The sequence below is a fragment of the Onychomys torridus genome, chromosome 17 (assembly GCF_903995425.1).
Source record: "Onychomys torridus chromosome 17, mOncTor1.1, whole genome shotgun sequence".
NCBI classification, from domain to species: domain Eukaryota; kingdom Metazoa; phylum Chordata; class Mammalia; order Rodentia; family Cricetidae; genus Onychomys; species Onychomys torridus.
This window is the reverse complement of record NC_050459.1, coordinates 40,457,975-40,480,426: the sequence shown is the minus strand read 5'-3', so window position 1 is coordinate 40,480,426 and position 22,452 is coordinate 40,457,975. Positions and strand designations below refer to the sequence as shown.

General features: G+C 44.1%; 1 protein-coding gene across 3 annotated transcripts in view; it reads right to left on the bottom strand.

The window, feature by feature from the left end:
- Positions 1 to 2,882: 2,882 nt before the first annotated feature.
- Enpp6 (ectonucleotide pyrophosphatase/phosphodiesterase 6) overlaps positions 2,883 to 22,452 on the bottom strand; it is a 96,948-nt gene continuing 77,378 nt past the window's right edge. For 2 of the 3 annotated variants that reach the window (XM_036166837.1, XM_036166838.1), the window contains 2 exons: positions 9,113 to 9,236; positions 2,883 to 4,117 (listed from right to left, as the gene is read on the bottom strand). In XM_036166837.1, the coding sequence (XP_036022730.1) occupies positions 3,912 to 4,117; positions 9,113 to 9,236 (330 nt within the window). In that variant the 3' untranslated portion in view covers positions 2,883 to 3,911. The remainder of the gene's footprint in view (positions 4,118 to 9,112; positions 9,237 to 22,452) is intronic. The other variant, XM_036166839.1, reaches the window with a different exon arrangement.

The following is a 22,452-nucleotide window of genomic DNA, read 5'->3' as shown; positions in this document are numbered from 1 at the left end:
ATGCAGAATATATCAATTATTCTTGCAGCTCAATACAGAAAAAGACAATTCAATGGAAAAATGAGCACAAGATTTAAGTAGACATTTCTCTAATGGGCACATAAAAAAATACCATGTTGCTTCATTTGGGAAGCACAGATATAAGCACAATGAGATGGCTCACTCATTAAGATGTCTATAATCTTAAAAGAGTGGTAATTACAAGTGTCAGCCAGGGTGCAGAGAAAATCATAGATGATTGGTAGGAATGTGAAATAAAGGAGTCAACTCAGAAAACTATTTGGCAGTTCCTCAGGAGGTTAACATAAAGTTGCCACATAACATCCCTCCCTTCCGCCCTCCCTCTCTCCCTCCCTTTCATCCTTCCTTCCTTCCTCCCATCTAAATTATGTACCTGTGATAGAATACATTTAGCCCATGAACTACGGTGTAATGATATTGTCAACTGGGAAACAAGAAGAGACAGCAAGTCAAATGTGGAAAATTCACTTAACTGGGGCAACCACAGACAAGAGAGAGAAAGAATATTAGAAGTTTAAGTCTCCCTGTTGACATTTATTCTTTTTTTTTTCATTCAAAATATAAACATTTAAGGCATTGTACTAGGTGCTATTTTAGATTTCTAAGCAACACATGTTCTCCTTAGTGTAAACTTGAGACCAAGTTTTAAATGTTTAATAACCAGTGGGCGTTGAGTATGCCCCTCTTTTCTGTAGCAGAAAAAAATTATAGTAGCTGACTTGGGTCCATCACAAGTTGCTTAAAAAGGTAAAATACAAATCACACTTGGAAATCTCTTGACACTTACACAAACTCAAAACAGTTACAAAATTCCACAAAAGAGCGTGCATCTTGAACAATGTCCAAGTTGGTTTGATAGCACCGTTGGGATTCTTAGAACCACAAGGAAGGGCATGCAGAAGCTGACTTTGCTATTACTCTTTCCTCCACAAGTTTCTTCCTCCCCAAGAGTTTTCAGACCCTGCCTCCCACTTTGGTTTTAGAGGGATAGAAGCCTGACCCAAATGGGGTTGGTCAGTGGCCAATGTCAGCTGATGATCCCTGGAGAAACTGGCTAATTATGAAATAGCTCTCTGGGGATTCTGATATCCCAGGATTGAGTCAAAACCCACGTCTCCTTGGAGCAAGCCCAAACTTTCATTATTATGACTTACAAGTGTTGTGTGAAGCCCTATCCCTCTTACTCTGGAAGGGTTTGCAAGGTACTATCTGTGGCTGAATTCAGATCTGATATGGATTTCCAGAAAGTGAAGAGAATTGGGCCTTTATAATTTAAGACTCTTCTAGGCTTGCAAGAATTCCCTGGACCTATTGTAGTTTATGGTTAGGTCTTTAGAACTTAATTAAATTGGATTCTGGAGATGAGGCACATGGGCAGAGAAAGTATCCCTTAGTCTCATCTTTAATTTAAAGAACATCCCTTTCATTTCTCTGTGGTAGGTCTACTCAGTTATTCCCCCTCCTGGGGATAGCAGTAGAGTCTCAGAAAACTTCAGGAGGAAGGATGCATGTGCATATTCCCAGCACATCTTACTTTATAGAACACATCACATTTAGAGAAAGTGAAGTGTACATTCATAGCACCATGAACATACTGTATCTCATCAGAGGCTAATCAGGGTTAATAGTGGGTGGGAGATTTTTAACTGGGGAAAATAATTAGACTATAAAGTAAAACTAAAAGGAAGGAAATTTCAGCCAACTAATTATGTCACCAGAATGTATGCATTAGTTTTAGGCAAAAAATGTTTTTCCTAAATTTTATTATTGACCTCTACTCAAGATTCCTTTGGTATCTCATTCATTTATTCAACATCACTTATTGAGAAATTATACTTTATCAGACAGAGATATGAACTTCTGTTATACAACTTGAGGGTTTTTAAGGATGAGTGGAGCAAACAGAACAGACCAAGAAAGAAAAATGCAACAGTATGTGTAATCTTATTATCCCCTCTTGATTTTAATGATTCACTTTTAATTTCATCACTTGAATATCTCTCAGAAATCCTTCTGAACAGGAAGTCAAGCCAGCTTCCTGGAATTCAACAAAACACCATTCTTGAAGGGAAAAGAAAACTTTGAACAATAGATGTCTGTGTCCACAGCTCGTAGCAGTGTTCTGAAAGTACTAATTTGCTTTCAACCACACAACAAAGGCTGATTCGCCTTCTTTCCAATTGATTCCATGGTTTGTTGGAGCTTTAAAAAACACATTACATAAATCCTTAGAAATCTTTTGTGAGGCTAAACTCGACATTTTAAAGCAGTGATCTTTTGCTCTCTTGACTCAAGGCACTGTAGCAAGCCCATCTTTACCAAACCCGGTGCTGTGGAGAGCTGTTTTTGTCAAGGCAAGCACCAAACAAAAGCTTCCCCCTCCTGAGAGCTGATGTTTTGTCTTTTCCCAACCCGGTGTCACTGTTAGTGACTCATTTAGTGCCAACTCATTTCGAATGCAAAGCAACAAGATTCATAAGCTCCTCAACTTATGATGGGGTCACATCTCAATAAACCCAATGTAAATTGGAAATATTATTTAGTCAAAATGAATTTAATGCACCACCCTACAGAACCTCATAGTTTAGCAGCACACAATGCCCTAGGATATTATGTGTTTACACCCAGGATCATGTGGCTGGTTGGGAGCTGTGGCTTGTTGCTGCTTCTGGCCAGCCTCGTGAGACAGCATCACATTGCATAATACTAAGCTGAGAAAATGTTCAAGTTCAAAATTAAGATTGCATTCTATTGAATGTGTCTTGCTTCCTCACCATAAAAAAGTATAAAAAACCTAAGTCTAACCATCATATATAGAGGACTGTGTGTGTGTGTGTACACATACATGCACATGCCTCTAATTGTTTAAAAATACAATCAACTCTTTTTATAGTCCTCTTCTGGACTCCTGAAATATGAAACTTGCATTTGATATATCACCATTCCTAGCAATGAGTTAATATTTCTAATGTTTGTATTATTATTGCTGAGACATCTCTTCCTTTCTAAGCCTAGACTGACATATCAGCTATTTACCTGCCTCGCACCCTGACTCAAGAGCAAAAGAGTGGCAGTGTCTGGAGGAGGTAAGTGGTCATAGGCAGAAGAATCAGGTAGGCAGATGATCAGTACACATCAACGTTCAGGGCCTGTGGTTCACTAGGCTTTAGACCATGAGAGATTGCGTAGTAGGCCTCATGGATACTACAATGTTGCACCTAATGAAACTGAGAAGCTATTTGTGTTCTCAGATTTTGAGAGAGGAAATCATGGCTTCTGCCAGTTCTGTGAGTTTAGTTGTTTTTGACACTTTAATTGGTTGGTTGGTGATCTCTACTGGCCTATGTGCTTTCTGAGACTGTGTTCTTAAAAATGCCGTGCACTGGGGTGGAAACAGACAGCACATGTTGCTTTCCTGTAACTAGACCTCCTCTTTCTGGAATAGAAAAGACAGTGCAGAATTATGGCTGCAGATCCCAAGTATGAGCCCTTGAATGTGAACAGGACCCAGAGGGCCTGATTGACAGGGCAAGGCAGGATGAGAGGGACCCAGGATGACTACAGGATTTCCATTTGATGACTAGCTGTTACTGGGACAGACCACTGCTCACACTGTTCATCTTCAGTAAGGATGTGCTAAGGAGAATACTTGTGTAGTGAAGTGAATGAAAAGATCAAAAAGTCAAACTTTTAGGTAAAACAGAGTTTAAAAAGTTTTTTTTTTTTTAAGAAGGGACTTTATGTATATAATCATCCAAGAATAATATTTTTACAACTTCAATGGCCTTGATTGTGTTAATAAACTTATTATTCATAAAGAAAATGAAAACTGTCCCATATTGGTGGCAGGCCTTACTGCAACAGTGCTTGGGAATGAGCAATATGACCAGTTATGCAAAGTATAAGAGGAGACTCAAGACCAGTGCACAGTGCTTCAGTGGGGCAGATGGAGCCGAGCTGCTCTGATCCTTCAGCATGCATACCACCCTGGACCAGGACCCGTTGTTGGGCAGTGGGGTGATGCCTGATACATTGCACATAATGTTGTAGACATCCACTGATCTGATTGGAGCAGCTCTGAAGTTGGACTTGAAATCTAAAAGGCAAAACCAGACAAGCAGACAGTCAGGATTGGTCACTCAGAAAAGGAAGGTTGACTCAAAGATGGAGAAATTCTGCCCAGGCTCTGGGAAAGTCAGCTCCATCATTGCCTGTGGCTAAGTGATTTATAAATGAGGATTATAAGTGTGGACAGCTATAGGTTGTAAGGAACAAACCTGTTTCAGATTACTTGTTTACTATAAAGATGTGTCTCTGCCTAAGGAGCCTTCTGATTGGTTTAACGAAGAGCTAAATAAATGGCCAATAGCTAGGCCGGGAGGATAGGTGTGGTTTCAGGGGGGAGAGAGGGAGAGGAGGAGGAATTGAGGCACATAGGAGATGCTACTGAGATGCAGAACAAGTGGGACATGCAGAGTAGGATAGAGGTAAAAGTCACATGGTAGAAAGTAGATTAATAAAAGTATGGGTTAACTTAAGTTAAAAGAGCTACTGGGACAAGCCTAAGCTAAAAGCTTTTATAATTAATGACTTGGGAGCTGGTTGGCCCAAAGAAAAGTCTGTCTACATCCTTCTATGGGACATGGAGATGAGACTCTTCAAAAGACAAGTTAGCAGACAGACTTCTTTGTGCCTAAGCTCCCTGTGCCTCTGTTACAATGGAGCATTCCTGCAGAGGCAGACCGGCCAGTAAGCTGCTCCATTTCTTTACAGCACTGGGGAGCCAGTGTGGTCAAAGAAGGTAGACTATTTTGCTGGGCTCTTTGAAAACATCATGGATATCTTCTAGAACTTCTAGCTAGCCAGGGGAAATACCTAGGGTGCTTTCCAGAGCATCCACCACTTGAGAATGTCTCTCCCTGCCATACCAAAGTTATGAAGCTATATAGTCTCCTGGCAACTGAGATAGCTCACCAGCAATGGTAATGTTGTTCTCAATGTATTTAGAGAATTAACTGAACATTGCTTGGGAGCCTTTTGGGAACAGATGAAATAATTTAGCTATAGGGAAAATGAGCAACTGGGATTGGAGTTGAGATTCCAGGGAAGACTTCAAGTGACCTATGGGGGTCATGGCATTTTGCCTCTACCCAGATCCTGTGCCAGCTGAGGGCATTAGACACAGGTGTGTAAATCCCTCACAGGCTGGTCATGCACAGTCATTTCTCCAGCTGGCCCTCTAACCAATTGGACCGGTATGCCTGTTACTTCTCTGTGGGACAGAAAATGAATATGGAGCCCTTTTCTTTTAGACCTGTGGTTCTCAAAATTCCTAATGCTGTGACCCTTTAATACAGTCCCTCATGTTGTGGTGACCCCCAACCATAACATTATTTTTTGCTACTTCATAACTGTAATTTTGCTACTGTTATGAATCATAATGTAAATATGATTTTTTCCTATGGTCTTAGGTGACCCCCGTGAAAGGGTCATTTGACCCCCTAAAGGGGTCATGACCCATAAGTGGAAAACCACTGCTTTAGACAGTGACAATCTGAACACAATATAAACCAGCAATTTTCGTTTTTAGGTCCCAAAGAAAATATCTAGCAAAATATCCCAAGCTATGTTAAGGCTGAGTTCAGAGTTGAGCTTTGATCCGTCATCAGAGGCCTATGCCTTTAATGTCCATCTTGGAGCTTTAAAGAGGGGGCAGGAAACTTGAGAGGTGGCACATCAGGCTTTCCATCTCAGAAAACAATCAGTTCACATGTTCCGCTAAGATGATCAGATATACTTAATTTTCAACGACATAAGCAAAGCATGAGAAAGTATCTTCTGGAAGCACCAGTACTGACATCCATTCTGTCCCTGGAATTGTAATTATGGAAGAAAGTTAGAGACAGATGCCCCTGGCACCCAGTGTATGAGATCTAGAGCAGCTTTTCAAGAAATGGGTTTTCACTGAGTTCAACTTTGGAGAATTAAAGTTGAATTCAGTGTGAAGAGGCACCAGTACTCCACAGGGCATGGGAAATGGCACCCAAATCATAATGCCAGACACAACAACCATTATTATTAATAAGTAAGTACAGTAAGTGGCATCAAGAAAAAAATTAGGGTTGAAAATATTCATCTTATAAATGGCTTGGAGGGCTCATTTTCATATGAGGGAAGGAGAACAAGGGTCTGGAATTGCTTCAAAGTATAAAAAAACTAGCTTAAAGAAATGAGAACATGGCTGCATGGGAAAATACAAAGGAAGCATCTCTCAATGTCAAGGCAAATTATATAATTGAATGAGGGTGGTGGTGACATAGTACCATCACATGAACCCACCACAACTGAACGGATCAATGGAAAGACTGTCCAAGGGTTATGATTGCAACTTTCCCCTGTCCTCCTGACTTGCCATGTGACCTGGATGTGACAGTCACACCGCTCATCACATGAGGCCAAATCATCATCTGGTGGTGGGGTGGTGCAAGGTGTCCTCTGACCTTTCAAAATTCCGAGTTTCAGAGAGAGAGAGAGAGAGAGAGAGAGAGAGAGAGAGAGAGAGAGAGAGAGAAACAGTGGAGATGAAGTTCTGACACACATCCTAGAGAGGATGTTCATATTTGAAGTATGACTGAAAACACAAAATTGTGTCCCATGCCTATGCCTGTTCAAAAGGAGGACACAGACTTCTCTCTGATCTAGTTCATGGCTTTCTGTTCTCAAGGCATGGAATTCTGAGCTCAAGTAAAAAGAATGCAAACTTTTAGAAAACTCCCCAGTAGATGAACAAAACCTAGTCTGATTTGGAAGGCTTCCACAAGTCTCACTAGCTCGAGATGACATTTTGAACCTAGATCTGGTTCTAAGTTATTCCTACACGCTTGCACACGGGCTTTGGGTATTAAAATTCATCTATCGAAAAGAGAAGGCCCTGTAGGCTCACGCTGTGCCCTGTCACCTTCCACCTTTGGCTGTAGCTCTGAGAGAGGTTTGCTGGCTTGTGACTACTTGCTGATTCCTACCTCTGCCATCTCATACTGAATACAGAGTTCTCCAGAACCAGATTAGGTAGTTAGTTGAAATTAGAAAATGGGATTAACCATATAGAGGCTATCTTCAGAATTATTTTCCTTTCTCTCTGCTGGCCAGACTCACTGGCTTGGAAGGCTGGTATCTGGGCAGCCGCAATGATGCCCAGCCCTCCTCCCTAAGTGAGAAGCACGATGAAGCACCTTTATCTGCAAGTGCAGCTAGAAAGCTATTGAAGGGCTCGCTCTTAAATTTTCTTCTGAGTAAACAGTCGGTGTGTAAAGCTGTTTAATCTTTCATGAGAATTGGAGCCTGGAATAATGTGATGGTTTGTGAGAGGCTCTCAAGGAAACATTTTGCAATTAGCCCAGTCCATTTTCATCAGGGGTTGTCTTTCTGTCTGTAAACTGCCGAGGGCTTTCCATTGGAAAGGAGCTGATGACAGAGGCTTCTGTTAATGGACAAAACATCCCTGGTGAATTTAACTCTAAGTTAGTGCAGTGCTGGGTATTTCATTTAGAACTTTTGATGCGGGACTGGCTTGGCTTATAGTTTAAAACACACATGAGACTTGCTCATATACAGTCCAACAGACAGCTGTTCAGCCTTCTTGACCTTACTTCCCTCTTCTGGGAAAGAAAGTGCTGATATTTTTTGACTGAAAATCCTGATGATTGACATTCTCCCAAATGAAGGCCATGACCTTGGAATGTCTTCTTTCTGATCTACAACAGACCTCAACACAGTCCTAAAAGCTCCATTCTTAATTCCTCTTGCATTGAAGCTCTGCAAGGCCTGGGCTTGGCCCACAGGGAGCTCTCCTGACTTTCACTGGCCAATGGCCCCTGCACTCAGACATCCTCTGGTCCCTTGGACCTGTGTTAGGAACTCAGCCAGTGCTCTACACATGTTTGCTGTCACTGATTCTGATGCTGACTTTGGGATTTGAGAATCCTATGTGGGGTTAACTGTGGCTCATCACTACTGTTTTTCAGCCAAGCTCAGGCTCTCAACTGTACTTTTGTGGTAGGCGGGGTAAACTGAGACAGACAAAGCACAAAGAGTGAATTGACGTGGCTGGTCTCTCTCGATCCTCAGACAAGAAGAACAGAGCTCACAGGTAGATAACACACAATTGGAAATGAAAAGGTGAGCTTTCTTGAGCGGAAGCATTTCAATCAGCAGGCAGAAATATGCCTTTGGAATACAGATGTCGGGGGGAATGTTTAATAAAGGACTGGACAGTAGAGGAAAGGACAGCTGTGAACTGGTCACCTGATGCCTGAGAGCCCTTGGAGTGAGTGACTACTCTTTTCTCTCTCACTGCTTGATGTCTCTCTTGGAGGCTATGTTTCTAGCAGTGTGGTCAGTAGACTACTTGGTAAATTTTTCCAATGTGCAGATTCACAGTACCCTATCAGTTAAGTCAAGTGACCAAAGAGACTCTCTTCATCTGTCTTTTTTTCTAGACCTTTGGAATATAATTTGACTAAGGAAGGACCAGAAAATTTACTTTTATAAATATCTCTCGTCATTCTGGCTCATTCTCAGAATCAATCTCAAGGTCATTTCTGAGCCCGCCCTTAAATACATCCTAGTTTATAGTTGGACTCTAAATGGACCCCACAGGAGTGGATACTCTAGACAAAACAGGGCTATTTAAGAGCCAGAGTCCAGGAAGCAATAGTGTCAACCTTGAGACTCACAGCTGTCAGCAAACTGGTGTTTGATAAGCCTTTCTGGACATCAGATAGCTGTAAAATAATGTCTTGATGAATTAAGTAAAAAATGAATCATAGACATGTGGAACGCATTTTCGGCACTACACTCAGGATTTAAAATTTACAAGGAAAAGTATTTGGCCACAATTGCCAAACCAAAAAAGAATCTGAAAGGAAGCCCGCCAAAGATGCTTCATGGAGAGCGGCTGGATTTGCTTAGCTTGGCTCATAAAGAGGGTCCATAAAGGAACTGCTCCAGCTTTGTACGAGTGTGGTTAGTCCCTGTTAAAGCTGCTTCCTTGGAACGCTGCCTACAAGTGTGCCATTATCTCCTTCCCTACCAGGTCCGAAGGCCAGGAAGATGCCTCTCATGTCCATGAGTTCATTGTCGTATCCATGCCAGCCACGCTGCCAGCCTCCCTTCTTGCCAGTGCTGTTCATCCAGAACGGAAGCACCTCTCGATTCTGAAATCAAGAAAGGCAATGATAGTGTACTGTTCCTGGACAATTGCAACCAGTTGGCAAATGGATCCCAGTGTGGAGATTTCCTCATCAGTATCCCTGAGACTGGGGTCATCCAGCTTCAGCTAGACCACTTTCTACCTCAGGTAGCTCCGACCCTTAGCAGCAGCCTCCTAAATTCCTGAACATCTCTGGCTAAGGAGGTATTTGCTTACCCAGAGATGAATCACATTGTGTAATGAGGTTTGGGACCACTAAACACAGCATCTTAGAGATAGAAGGGATGTTAGAACGTGTCTGTGGTCTAAAAGCCAATTTGCTCTTTATCCCGGGTTCCTGCCAGAGAGCCCCTAACACCCTTGGCATTTCCTGGATGCTAAGAGGGGCTTTTGTTATCCCTAAGGAGCCCCTTCCTCCCATACCAGGGTCTATGCAGAGATGGCCACTGGACTGGGGGACTAGGTAGCCTCTGGAACAAACCTCCGGATTAGAAGGTTTGCATGTTCATTTCTGTTCCCCAACCACTGGAGAGAGTGAGGTTCCTGGCTTTTGAGTCCTGTCATATAACCAATACAATATCTTATCCCCACAAAATGACACCACAAATTCAACCCTGCCAAGCATGGCTCAGACACCTTCCAAGGAATAAAAGCTGTGTGCCCATTTCTTCTCACCCATATTTGTCTACTTGGCTGTTCTCAAGTTGTGTCCTTCATTACAAAATTATAATCACAAGTGTAACACTTCCCTGAGTCTTAGGATCCATTCTAATGAGTCAGATGGTGAGAACCCTAGCCAAATCAGGCATAAGTGTTGGTAGCTTGGGGACCCAGGGCTTGTCGCTGGCAAGTGAGTGGAGTCTTACATGACTGAACTCCTTATCCTGTGATGTCTGCTCTAACTCCATGCATTAGTGTGGAGATAAAATTGAATGTTCAGGTACTGAGATTTGAAGGGTTGTTGGAAAATATGATGTGTATAGAGTCACCTCATTTTGTAGTGAAGCAACCAGGACCCCAACAGCTCCCTTAGCCCCTCCAGTGCCCCTTCTACAACACACATCACAACAGTCTTGTTACAATTCCACGCTCAGGGACACCGTTACACTCATTCTCCTCTGCTCCCTGGATTTAGCCATTTGAAGATGGCTCCCAAAGTCCTCTTCTCCAGCCTCCTGCATCTCCAGTTCCCTCAGCTACTCTCCACCTGGGGAAGGGTGTTAGGGCCACCATTTCCCTGTCATTTTCTACACAACATTTTCCTGGGCTCCAGAGGCCCAGTTGTGCTAAAAAAGGAGCTTAAAGTTTTTGTGGGTCCTGAACAGCTCACAGCCTGTCAAACACAACCCTGTTGTAGACAGACCATGTGCTTTTGGCAGTTCTGTGATCTTCCTGATGAGCAGAATTCAGCAAGTATCTCAAATGCAGGAGCAGAATCAGAACAGCACAATTGCCAGCTGTTTCCAGGGTGAGCCTCAAAGCTAATACTGGTATCGTGTATTTACTGAGTCATCCAGCAGCCCCAAGGCTGATCGTGGTGTTTACAATCATCACAACATCCTACTGTGGACAATCCCACCTTTCCTTGGCACAGAGAGGTTAAATGAAAGTCTCAGCATCACACAGCTAATAAGAGGTAGGGCCAGAACTGGAACTCAAGTCTGTCTGTCAGTCATCATACACATTCCACCAACCGAAGCCATAGTGCTCCTGGTGAAACCGGACCATGAACTGTCTTCTCATGTCCTGGGTCTTTACCCACCACATGGGGCAGAGAGAGGAGAGTTTGGACTTGGATTGAGTATGGAGTTGGAGTTAGTTTTCTGCTCTCCAGTTCTCTGATCCCAAGTCGAAGCTATGCCATTTATCTGAACTCCCTCTCCCTGTTGGATGTAGGGATGCTCAACGTTCACCTTGTAGAGTTTGGGAGGCTGAGATGACTATGTGTTAAGTACTTGGCACACAGTAGGTACTCAACAAATGGCTGGTTTGGTCACCAGCTGTGGGGCAAGGCATTCTGGTTGCGAGGTTGAGGTCTGTCCGCTTATTTAACCATAGCACGCTGCATACTCCTCCGCCCTCACCCCATAAATCGCTCCTGAGCCTTTCTGCTTTCTAAAGGTCACTTTTTCACAGACTCTGTATCCTGGCTTTCCGTCATGCCTCAGTCCTCCTCCTCCAGCTGTGGCTTGTAGTTTTGCACGGACGCACTTTCACTGCACTGCTAACTTTTTATACTGCCTTTTGATTTTTTGATTTTGAGCTGGCTGTAGTGAGGATCACAACACATTCGAATTTAGCTTCATCAGCTAACTTAATCTGTTGCTTTTCCCACTTTCTGTCTTTAAGGCAGCAAGGCTAGAAGTCCTAAGTGGACCGATTTGATTCTCCAAATCTCCCTTGTGATGGGCCCTGTAGTATGTCTGTTCCCCATAGCCAAGGGGAAGATGGACAGCCTAGCTTAAAACTACAGTCTACAAGGCTACCATTTCTCATCACACAAATAAATACAATGATAATCTTAGTTCTTAAGGTAATTGGGGGATTTCCAATCACAGATAAATCACAGTTGTTTATTAAAGTGACAAGTTACCCCAGAGATGGGGGAACCCCCCAAAAAAAACCCTATTTTTACAGATATAAATAATAATAATGAACTGATCATGTAAGGAGGGATTGATTCTTTTAAACTAAAGGGGTGGCCCAGGTGACATGTAAACACATCTTTAATTTAAAAATGATGGCTTCTGGCATCTTAATATTGTACCTGCATCCTCTTCTCACAGCACACATATGGAACTATGCAGTGAGAAGGGAAAGTCTAGCTTTGGGGGTCTTCCGGCTGCTGATTGAGAAGCTGACCCTATCTGGACCCCTACCATGGACTGCCACACAGTGCCACCTAGTGACACACTGGGGAGGTATCCAGACCATCTAGATCTGGCCAAAGGTGAGAAGTGTGTGTGTGTGTGTGTGTGTGTGTGTGTGTGTGTGTGTGTGCACCCATCCGTCTGTTTGTCTGTCTGTGTTGCACGTGGCTGCAGGAGAGGAGGCCACAATGAGGAGGCTGCAACGAGAAGCGAATCAAGAGGAGCAGATATCCCACAGCTTCTCCTGCATGACAGGACCTGGGGGACATCGCTGGTGCCAGGCCTGACCCCAAAGAGGCTCTGAGACATGAGGGGCTTTTACACTGCTCGCCTCACGTGGGACAAGACCAGATGAAAGTGACAGCCAGCCAGAGTGCACAGTCACAGGACTTTCTGCACTCACCTAGGGATGTGGCAACCCAGGATGGTCACCAGCCGTCCCACTGTGCTGCCATGGGGACTTGAGAGATTCAAGATTTTAGTTTTAAAACTGGACCACTCTGCCCATTCCTGGGCAAACCAGAGCAAGTTGGTGGTGCCGCATTTAACACTATGTGTAGAATTCAATGATCATCATACTGTGTGCTCTTCCCGGCACTTCTGGCGCCTCCCAAGGCCCTGCCATGCATGTGGGTTGGTACAATAGACAGGAAAGCTCCCAATCAACATTCTGGTCATTTTCAACGGGAAGGATCTAGAACTTGGCAGCACCGTACAAGGGAAAAATGGGTGAGGGTTTTGGATTTGGACTTGGCTTCTTCCACTGTTGTGTGTGCTCCATTTCCAGCCTACCACCACAACCCCTACGATACACTAGACTTGAATTTGGGGTGCCAGAGGAATAAATGGTAAGAGTTTCAGTTTCTAAATCAGGGCTTAGTTTCAACCATCCTTGGTGTTAATAAGGAAAAGATGCATTCAAGTCAGGACCAGTAGTTGAGGTTTGTTCCGGCCTTGCTGGGGGCTGTTGCTTTACACTCCGCCATGGAGGACTCTGTGGTGTCAATCTGCAGTGAATTAAAGAATGGCTAGAGATGTCTGGTTGGGAGTGAGAGTGGAGGTGGGAGGAGAGGAGGAAGGATGGAAGGCGGAAGCAGCCTGAGCAAGCGTGGGTTTGTTATTTTCTATTGGCACACAAGCAGGAGTCTTGTTCTATTGGCTCCCTTGACTCACTCACCATTGGGGTTTTGGAGCACTTTAAGATGTCCGGTTCTCACCCGTTGGTTCCCATTTCTCCTGACAGATTGCTGAGTCTCAGGGAAACATACCCCTGAGGAGGCAGGGAGGCAGAGGGTGAGCAGGAGAGAGAGAGAGAGAGAGAGAGAGAGAGAGAGAGAGAGAGAGAGAGAGAGAGAGACGTGAGGCCTCCGTGTCCTGCCCTGAACCACAGAATAATGACTTCTCGTGATGTGGACATGTGACTGGGATGGATGCTCTCTGGCCAGAGGGGCCATAATGGGACCTCCCTGTGTCCTCCTCTGGTTGGTGCCTGTTATTCTTTCTTCCCATGGAGGCCACAGCTGTGGTGTCCAACTTTAGAAGGGAACACTCACTGTGCATGCTGGTGGCTCAGAACCCAGGCTGGGCATAGACTCCCCTGGGCATGTCCTACATTCCACTCTTGGATGCTTGTCTTCTGTAGGTCTGGGTGCAACAGGGCTTGACCTTTCCCATATTGGAGCATGGAAACCCTGAAAGGCATTCACCCGGCATCACTGAATGGTAACTCATCATTTACTGAAGACAGGCTTTGTTTTTACTCACTGCTATCCCAAGGTCAGATCATGTGTTTTCCATGTGGCTCTGGGTACAGCTTGTGAAGCCCTTCCAAGAAAGGCCGCAAAGCGTCAGGCGTGGCATAATCAAGCCTAAAGTTGGCTTTGACCCGGTGGAATAGCTGGGCCGTCGGCTTTCTCTCAATGGGCTCTGTTCTCCTAGGCTGGTGCCTAAGGAGAACTGGTTGCTGGGTGTTAACCATCTTTCTTTCCTCTTCTACTACCCCACTGCTGTAATCGGATTTGGATCTGGAGGATCCCCAAAGGCCTGTGTGTTAAAGGCTTGATCTCCAGCCAGTGGTACCGTGGGCAAGTGACCTTTAAGAGCTGGGCTCTGGGGAGAGGCAGTTAGATCATTGGAAGAGTGCCTTGGAAGGTAGTATTTGGACCTTGGCCCCTCCCTTCTCTCTTTGCTTCACAAGGACCAAAAGGTGACTGGGTCTCCTCTGCTATGTGCTCCCTCCATGGTGTGATGTGTTGGCTCCAAACAGGATTGATTAATCATGGATCCATGAGCAAAAGTAAATCTTTCTGTCTTTTGTAGTTGATTAACTCGGTTAGTTTGTCACAGTAACAGGAAGCAGACTAACAAAACCACTAAGAGTGTAAATCTTTTCCCCTTCAAGTTATTTCCAAAAATCTTGGTGCAGGGGAGGGAGGATGTTCTAGAAATTAAACGAAAATAAATGAAATGTGAAGCATTTAAGGTGCTTTAGAACAGTAATAAAAAAATCAACATGCCGTCTTTTCCGAGGTCATGCATTTCACAGGAACCACCCTTTCCTAAAAGAGGGGAACTACTACAGTTACATAGTGTCTTCTCAGGAGGAGAAGGAAGAGCAACAATGTCCCAGTCACTGGAAGCACTGCTGAAAATTCCAGGGAGCCACAGCATATTGACAGTCTTGGATCTGTGCGGGGGTTGAGAAGAACTTGTGCCTTCTCCTATTATCCACGTGTTCTGTAGCAATCGCCTCCAACTCAAAGCATTTCTTCCTGGAGGGAAGAGTGGGGGGCTTGTGAGACTCAGGAAGCTCCCTACCCTTACAAGGCTAAGAAGTCCAGAGCGTTGGAAGATTCACGAAAGCCCTCTCTAAGGTTGTCTACAGAGGCAGGTGATGGCTGCCGGGCCAGAGGGGATGGCTGGGGGGTGCAGCCATCTGTGGGTCATCATCCATGGAGCTCCAGGGATGCAGTGTCTGTGAGTGGTTACTCTTACTGGGGTAGGCTTTCCAGGCATGCAGCTGCCTTGTGTCACTTCAAGTCACCTGGGCTGTATAACAGGTGACCAACGCTCCTATCAGTACCCCTAGGAACCTTACTGGTTTGTGGAATTATTATTTTGGACTGTTATCAGTGCCCTAAGATGGAAAGGCATTTGTTTGCATCCGAGGAAAGGCCACACAGCCCCAGCTGCTTAGCTTTCATGCCACTGCTTTTTAAAAGTGTTACGCAGGTTGTCTTCCTGGGTCAGGTCCCTAGGAACCCCTGGGGAGCCACGGTCTTAAACTTGGGTATGTGTTCACCACATGCAGCTCCCAAGAGATGTCCTAACAGTTGCTCCGTTTCTGTCTTAACAGGACTTCACTACTCAGCCTTGGTCCCCTGGCCTGACCTTGGAGAGTCTCTTGCCACACGCAGTTTGATCCTTGACGTGAATGCCAGGCAGCACAGTCAGCAGGGGTCAGGAGAAGCCGGCTAGAGTGAAGCATTAGAAAGGAGTACCGTGGACCAGGGAGGGCTCTTCCTCTTTACTGGGATCTCATTTGTTGAATCATTGGTGGAGCAGGGCGGGGGCCTGCAGTCTCAGACAGATTCCCCACGTGACCCCAGTCACTGTGGAGAGCAAGCTGTTGCAGCATTTCCCATCTGACTTCCTGAAGCTCAATTAGTTGGGCCTGGACAATACCACGCTCGCTGCCATAATCACTCAGAAGCCATGCTTCCCAGATTGTCTTGATTTCCCCAAATATTTTGGAGTGAGGCCTAACTGCCATTCAGCCAGAGGCTTTAGAATTGAGCCTGGCATGTCAGAGCCTTTACCAGTCTTCAAAATAAATCTTTCCTCTGTAGACAAATATTGGCCTCTTGTAGATGCCCAGGCCTGTGCTGGCCCCACCTGTTTTAACTAACAGAGGGATCCGGACGAGCAGCACAAAGCACCATGCTTCACAGTCCTTTTCCATGCTCTTGCACCATCTTGCTTTTCTTTAGCTCAGTAGACACTTTTCCAGGACAGGTTACAGAAACTGGCCCTTGAAAGCTGGCAAGCGACCGGGTGAGCTGACACGTCCTGTTCAGTCTGGGGCTCACTAAAGCCAGAATTGTTGCTCACAGTTTCACCGTCTTTCCCAGTTGGCATCTTTTCTAGAGCTCTTAAGAATTAGTTGAAGTCTTGACTCAGCCCTCTTTTCCTTGGTAATTGCTTAGCAACCTATAAAGCGAATAGTCTTACAATAAGGAACCAATGCAACAGTCTAGGTGTTTGTTAGTCTGTCCAATCTACTCACACATACTGTGGCTCCAGAGTATACTGCAGGACACATCCTTCCTGGGCAGAGGCCAAAGTCAAAAGACCTCATCAAGGGCTCGTTCTCTAGGAACTTCCACCCGAAACCAGAGAGTCCAGAAGCAGGCAAACTGGTGGCCAGCAGAAGGATTTGAGGTCTTAGGAAAGTCCCAAATGAAGACAATTAGGAACAACTGGATGTATTGAGGGAGAGAGGGGTTTCAGCTGGACTTTGAAGGACTGGAAGGACTTTGTGAGCTTTAGGACAACCCAGGGATCCTGTTGACTACTTATGGTGGCTGATTAAAGGTGTTTGTCTGCTAGGAAGGACTTAATTCAGTCCTTGACTGAATTCAGTTGTTGACTGAGAATTTTCAAACGAAAAGTTCTTGATGTGTTTACAATGTGAAAAATGTTAAATGAGTTTATTCCAGGATATTATTGAAACCTTTTTTTTTGTGCATAGTTGGAGGTTTACTTAGATTTTTAATGACCCTGGCATGACAAAGGAGGATTACTCTCACAGTTTCTTCCCATGCTTAGTATTGCTATTTAAAGGTTTATGAGATGAGTTCATCATTTCTGCATCTGTAAGAAAATGAATGGAACTGGAAATCATGTTTAGTGAAATAAGCCAGATGCAGACCCTAGATTTAATAGTGTATGTGTGTGTGTGTGTGTGTGTGTGTGTGTGTGTATCTATTACTGTGATAGAATTAGTTTTAAATGTCATCTTAACACAACCTGGAATCACCTGGGAGGTGGGTTCCCAAGTATGCCTGTGGGGGATTATCTTCATTACACTAATAGATATGGGAAGACCTGTCCACTGTGGGTGGTACCTATTCCCTAGGCACGGGATTCCAGACTGCGTAAGAGTGGAAAGTGTGAGCTGAGCACTAGCATGTGTGTGTGTTTATCATTCCCTTCCTGACACTGTGACGGGATGCTTCAAACTCCTGAAGCCTCAGCTTCTCCTCCAGGAGGGATCGCTACCTGCAACTGTGAGCTAAGAGAAACCCTTTCTCCCTCAAGTTGCTTTACCAGAGTGTTTTTATCACAGCAACAGGAAAACAACAAGACAGCCAGGAAACTGCAAAGAGGGTCACGATAGGGAGAACAAATTCTGAGAAGGTGGAGGGTGGTGGGATACATGTGACATGAAACCATTCAGAGGGAGAATAGGAACCAGCTAGAAAGATTAGCAGACAGAAGGGAGGGTGTGAACAAGTCTAATGGCACATACGTATGAAGACGCCATGATTGAAACACATTATGTTTTACACTAGTTTAAGAAAATTTTAAAAATACAGATTATCTAGTTAGTGAATCAGTATAAGTAAGCCTGTTTATATTTATATTTACAACAGGATTTCCTTTGTTGGGAAACTACACACAAATGAAGACCTCTTCCTTCCTTCCTTCCTTCCTTCCTTCCTTCCTTCCTTTCTTTCTTTCTTTCTTTCTCTCTTTCTTTCTTTCTTTCTTTCTTTCTTTCACTACAGTACTGGGGATTCAACTAGATCTTAGCTTTACTACTGAGCTAGTGGAGATATGCTGAACTATCTCTCCAAATCCCTTTTCATCATTATTCTTTTTATTTTGAAGAAGGGTCTTCCTCTCTGTAGCCTAGGGAAGGGGTGTATTTGCAATCCTCCTGCCTCGAAGCATTAACACCCGCCACCACCACCACCACCACCACCACCACAAAGCTAGATTCCAAGTCTGCTCTACCAGGATGGACCAAAGACGATTCTGTAACTCTCCTTTTTGCATGAACTGTGGTTACACCCCATTCCTTCAGATTTGAGAATCCTGTTTACATGTCCAGGAATACTGTGCTTAGTTTCAGCTCAAGGCCCCCTTTCAGAGAAAGCTTCTCACCCTGTCACCCCAGAAATGGTCTTTTATGGCATTCTCCCCTCTTCTTTAGAATGTGTAACATATTTGTAATATCACATTTGTTTACCCCTATGGCCTGCATGTTTCATCACAGGGATGCAAGGATGGTTCAACATATGAAAATCTGTCAATGTAATACACCATATATAAACAAACTGAAAGAAAAAAAACCACCATTAGATGCTAAAAAAGCCTTTGACAAAATCCAATACTCCTTCGTGATAAAGATCTTAGAGAGATCAGGAATACAGGGAACATACCTAAACATAACAAAGGCAATTTACAGCAAACCAACCGCCAACATCAAATTAAATAGGGAGAAACTCAAAGCGATTCCACTAAAATCAGGAACAAGACAAGGCTGTCCACTCTCTCCATCAATATAGTACTTGAAGTTCTAGCTAGAGCAATAAGACAACAAATGGAGATCAAGGGGATACAAATTGGAAAGAAAGAAGTTAAACTTTCACTATTTGCAGATGACATGATAGTATACATAAGTGACCCCAAAAATTCTACTAGGGAACTCCTACAGCTGATACACTCCTTCAATAAAGTTGCAAGATACAAAATCAATTCAAAAAAGTCAGTAGCCCTCCTATACACAAATGATAAAAGGGCTGAGAAAGAAATCAAAGAAACACCACCCTTTACAATAGCCACAAATAATACAAAATACCTTGGGGTAACTAACCAAACAAGTGAAGGACCTATTTGATAGGAACTTTAAGTCTCTAAAGAAAGAAATTGAAGAAGATATCAGAAAGTGGAAAGATCTCCCATGCTCATGGATAGGTAGGATTAACATAGTAAAAATGGCAATCTTATCAAAAGCTGATGTGATTTTTGGCTTTCTCTCTAGGCTGCATCAGGCAGCCAGGGACTCCCTGTCCTCCTCAGTGGAGTTAGCATGTCATACAGTTCGTTGCATGAGTGGGCACTAAGCAAATATTTGTGGAGTTTGATAGGCCCAGGGGCTTAATGGCTCAGGATGCAAGAGCAGACATGAGCTTGGTGGAAACTTCCCTGAATCATTTCTTGTGTTGTCCCTGACTGTCCCATGCCAGGGATATTTGGCAGTACTGGATGTGTCTATTGAGTGCCCTTGGATGGCATCAGACATTGTGATGTCCCAGTCTCTCTGCTCTCTGGTCTAATACCTGCTGAAGAAGGAGGTGGCAATATGGCTGCCTGAAAATCCCAGAAGCGCGTGAGTGAAGGCTGAATCACTCAGGGTTCTGACACTCTGGGAACCAGTGTGACCTCATCTGCTGTGGAATAATGCTTTTGAACACTGGTTTAATAAAATGCTGATTGGCCAGTAGCCAGGCAGGAAGCAAAGGTAAGGTAAGCAGACAAGGAGAATTCTGGGAAGAGGAAGGCTGAGTCAGGAGATGCCAGCTCGCCATCCAGGGAGCAGCATGTAATGGCACACAGGTAAAGCCATGGAAAATGTGGCGACATATAGATCAACAAAAATGGGCTGAGTTTAAGTGCAAGAGCCTGTCAGTAAGAAGCCTGAGCTAATGGCCGAGCAGTTTTAATTAATTTAATTAATATAAGCTTCTGAGTGATTATTTTATAAGTGGTGCGGGGTTCGTGGGGCTGGGCAGGACTGGAGAAAACTTCAGCTACACTCATCCCCTGAGAGAAAGAAACAATACGAGTTAAGAACCTTGCTTCCTGTCCTGAGGAACAGTGACTGGCTTGGGGGACAGTGGGACTTGACCTCAGTGTTGACTCATTTTCCCCTTTCTGTTTAGTCCCCTGGAAATATGAACACCTTCAGATTTCCGCTGGCTGAGGAAGGGTGGTCAGACAAAGGCCAGATGTTGGAATCTAGCTTGTATTTGGAAACACCTGGAGTAGAAGTGAACTCAGGAGTCACTGAGCACCTGGGTCACTCTGGATAATGGTACAATTCCTGTGACAAATTGAATCTGTGTCTCTGTCTTTTCAGTGGCAGCTTTCTAGGCGACCATAAGAAGAAATGCAGCCTCAGTGGTTGTCTCAATCCTGTGAGAGCCTTAATGAAAGGTGCTGGGTGCCACTGCTGTGAAAGCCCCACCTTACACTTTTGTGGTTATGGGATGGAAGCTGTGGGAACCAAGGCATGAGGGAGGGGTGAGGTTCTACTTTATTGGCTCCTAGCCACCATCAGCTTGTCCTTACTCAGCTTTTTTCCTAACCACTTCGAAACGAGACCCAGTCAGATTGCATTCAGGGCTGAGACTTTGTCACGTGCAGATCTGAAGTGCTCTGTCATGCCACAGCATGCACCTCAGACAGGTGTGCAGGTTACAGGGCAAAACACAGCCTCTTTTTCTTCTGACCAGAGAGAAGTTTGCAAATGGAAATGTGAGCGATAAACAGTTCTGGTCCTGAGCAGAAACAAGGACACAGAATGCAGTTTTCAGTGGAGTGCACTCAGGAGAGGGTCACAGACAGTACAGGTCTGTAGAAGAAAGTCAACAGAAGTACGGAAGACACTTGTTTTTAGGACTTTTCAGAAAATGACTTCTCGGTGTTAGAGTAGGATCAGCAACTTGAAATTTTTATATATGAGAGCCAGGAAATAAAAAGGTATAATACATTCAAGAATAGGAATAAAGTGATCACGGTAGGTTCACTTATGAACCTAAGGTATAAACATGAACGACAGGGATACCCCAGTTTCTCTCAGGACACAGATAATGTTGGCTTTCCGGAGAAAGACGTGCTCATATATGACTGCGCTGAGAAGCCCTGAGATCTACCGGTCTTAGATCTTTGTTTCAGGACCAATGGTACCCACAATCAAAATGAGGATAGCTAACTGGAGGCAATTAGTTAAGTTATCACTGACCCGTGCTTATTTTTCTCCCTGGATATATTTATTATCTGATAGAAAGGCTAAATAGTTGTAAGTGTGCACCATAGAAACTTTGGGAAAGGAGCCATTCAAAATGCATGACTCAGGCATGACCAACTACAACTGGTGTGTAGTCCCACCATTGTTAGCTAAGTCAACAGGGTGGGTCAACACACATCTTTCAGAGGTAGCCTTATTTTTTCCTGTCTGATTTATCTTACTTTTATTTCTGTCTTCTCTTATTCTACAGCTTTTATTTGTTTTCTTCTTTGATACATTCTGATGCATTCTGGTTACTGTTGCCCCTACCATTATCTCCCACTCATCCTGATATATATAATCTTATCTGTATTTATTTATTTATTCATTTATTTATTTATTTATTTATTTATTCATTTATTTTTGGTTTTTCAAGACAGGGTTTCTCTGTGTAGCCCTGGCTGTCCTGGATCTCACTCTGTAGACCAGGCTGGCCTCTAACTCACAGAGATCCGCCTGCCTCTGGAGTGCTGGGATTAAAATCGTGTGCCACCTTGCTCAGCTCCTGTTTTACTTATCTTTAATATCTCAAGTCTCCCTCTTGAAATCTTTCTTTTTTCTCCCTCCATCCCTCCCTCCTTCCCTGTGTTCTTCCCTGTCTTTACTTTTTTTCCAGACAGGATCTCATGCATCTGAGGCAGGCCTAGAGCTTCTGATGTGGTCAAGGATGACCTTGAACTTCTGATCTCTGCCTGCTTCTACCTCTGTGTGCTGGGATTCCTGGTGTGTGCCAAAATGGCCAGTTTATGTCGTGCTGGGCATGGAACCCAAGGCTTCCATGACAGAGCAAGCAGTCTACTAGCTGAACTACATCTCCAGCCCTAATAATAGATTTTAAAAACTGTTCATGTGGTTGTCCATGGTGTGGATTCTTTTTTTTTTTAAGTGGGGTTTTCTTTGTTCTTAAGCCCACATCGTGAAATACCTGGGCATCCTCGCTAACAGGTGACTCTAAGTTTTTAATAACTTAAACTAATGTGTGTGATACATACAAAAGTAATATATAATACAGTATATGTAACCATATAACAGAAGATAATAATTTTCCAGTTTCATCCAGGGAAGCATGACTCAGCTCCCTTGCATGTGGGGTGGGGATAGGTGGGGCCCAAAGCTGGGGACAGGAGGAGGCTTTTTCAGGCAGTCCCAGAAGTCCTAGAGCGGATTGCTGATCTCCTGGGAAATGGTGTGCTATGCCCTATGCCCTCTTCCGTAATGCTTAGTTTTGAGGGCCCTGTCTCTTAACCCCAGCTTTTGCATCTCTTTGGTTTTGT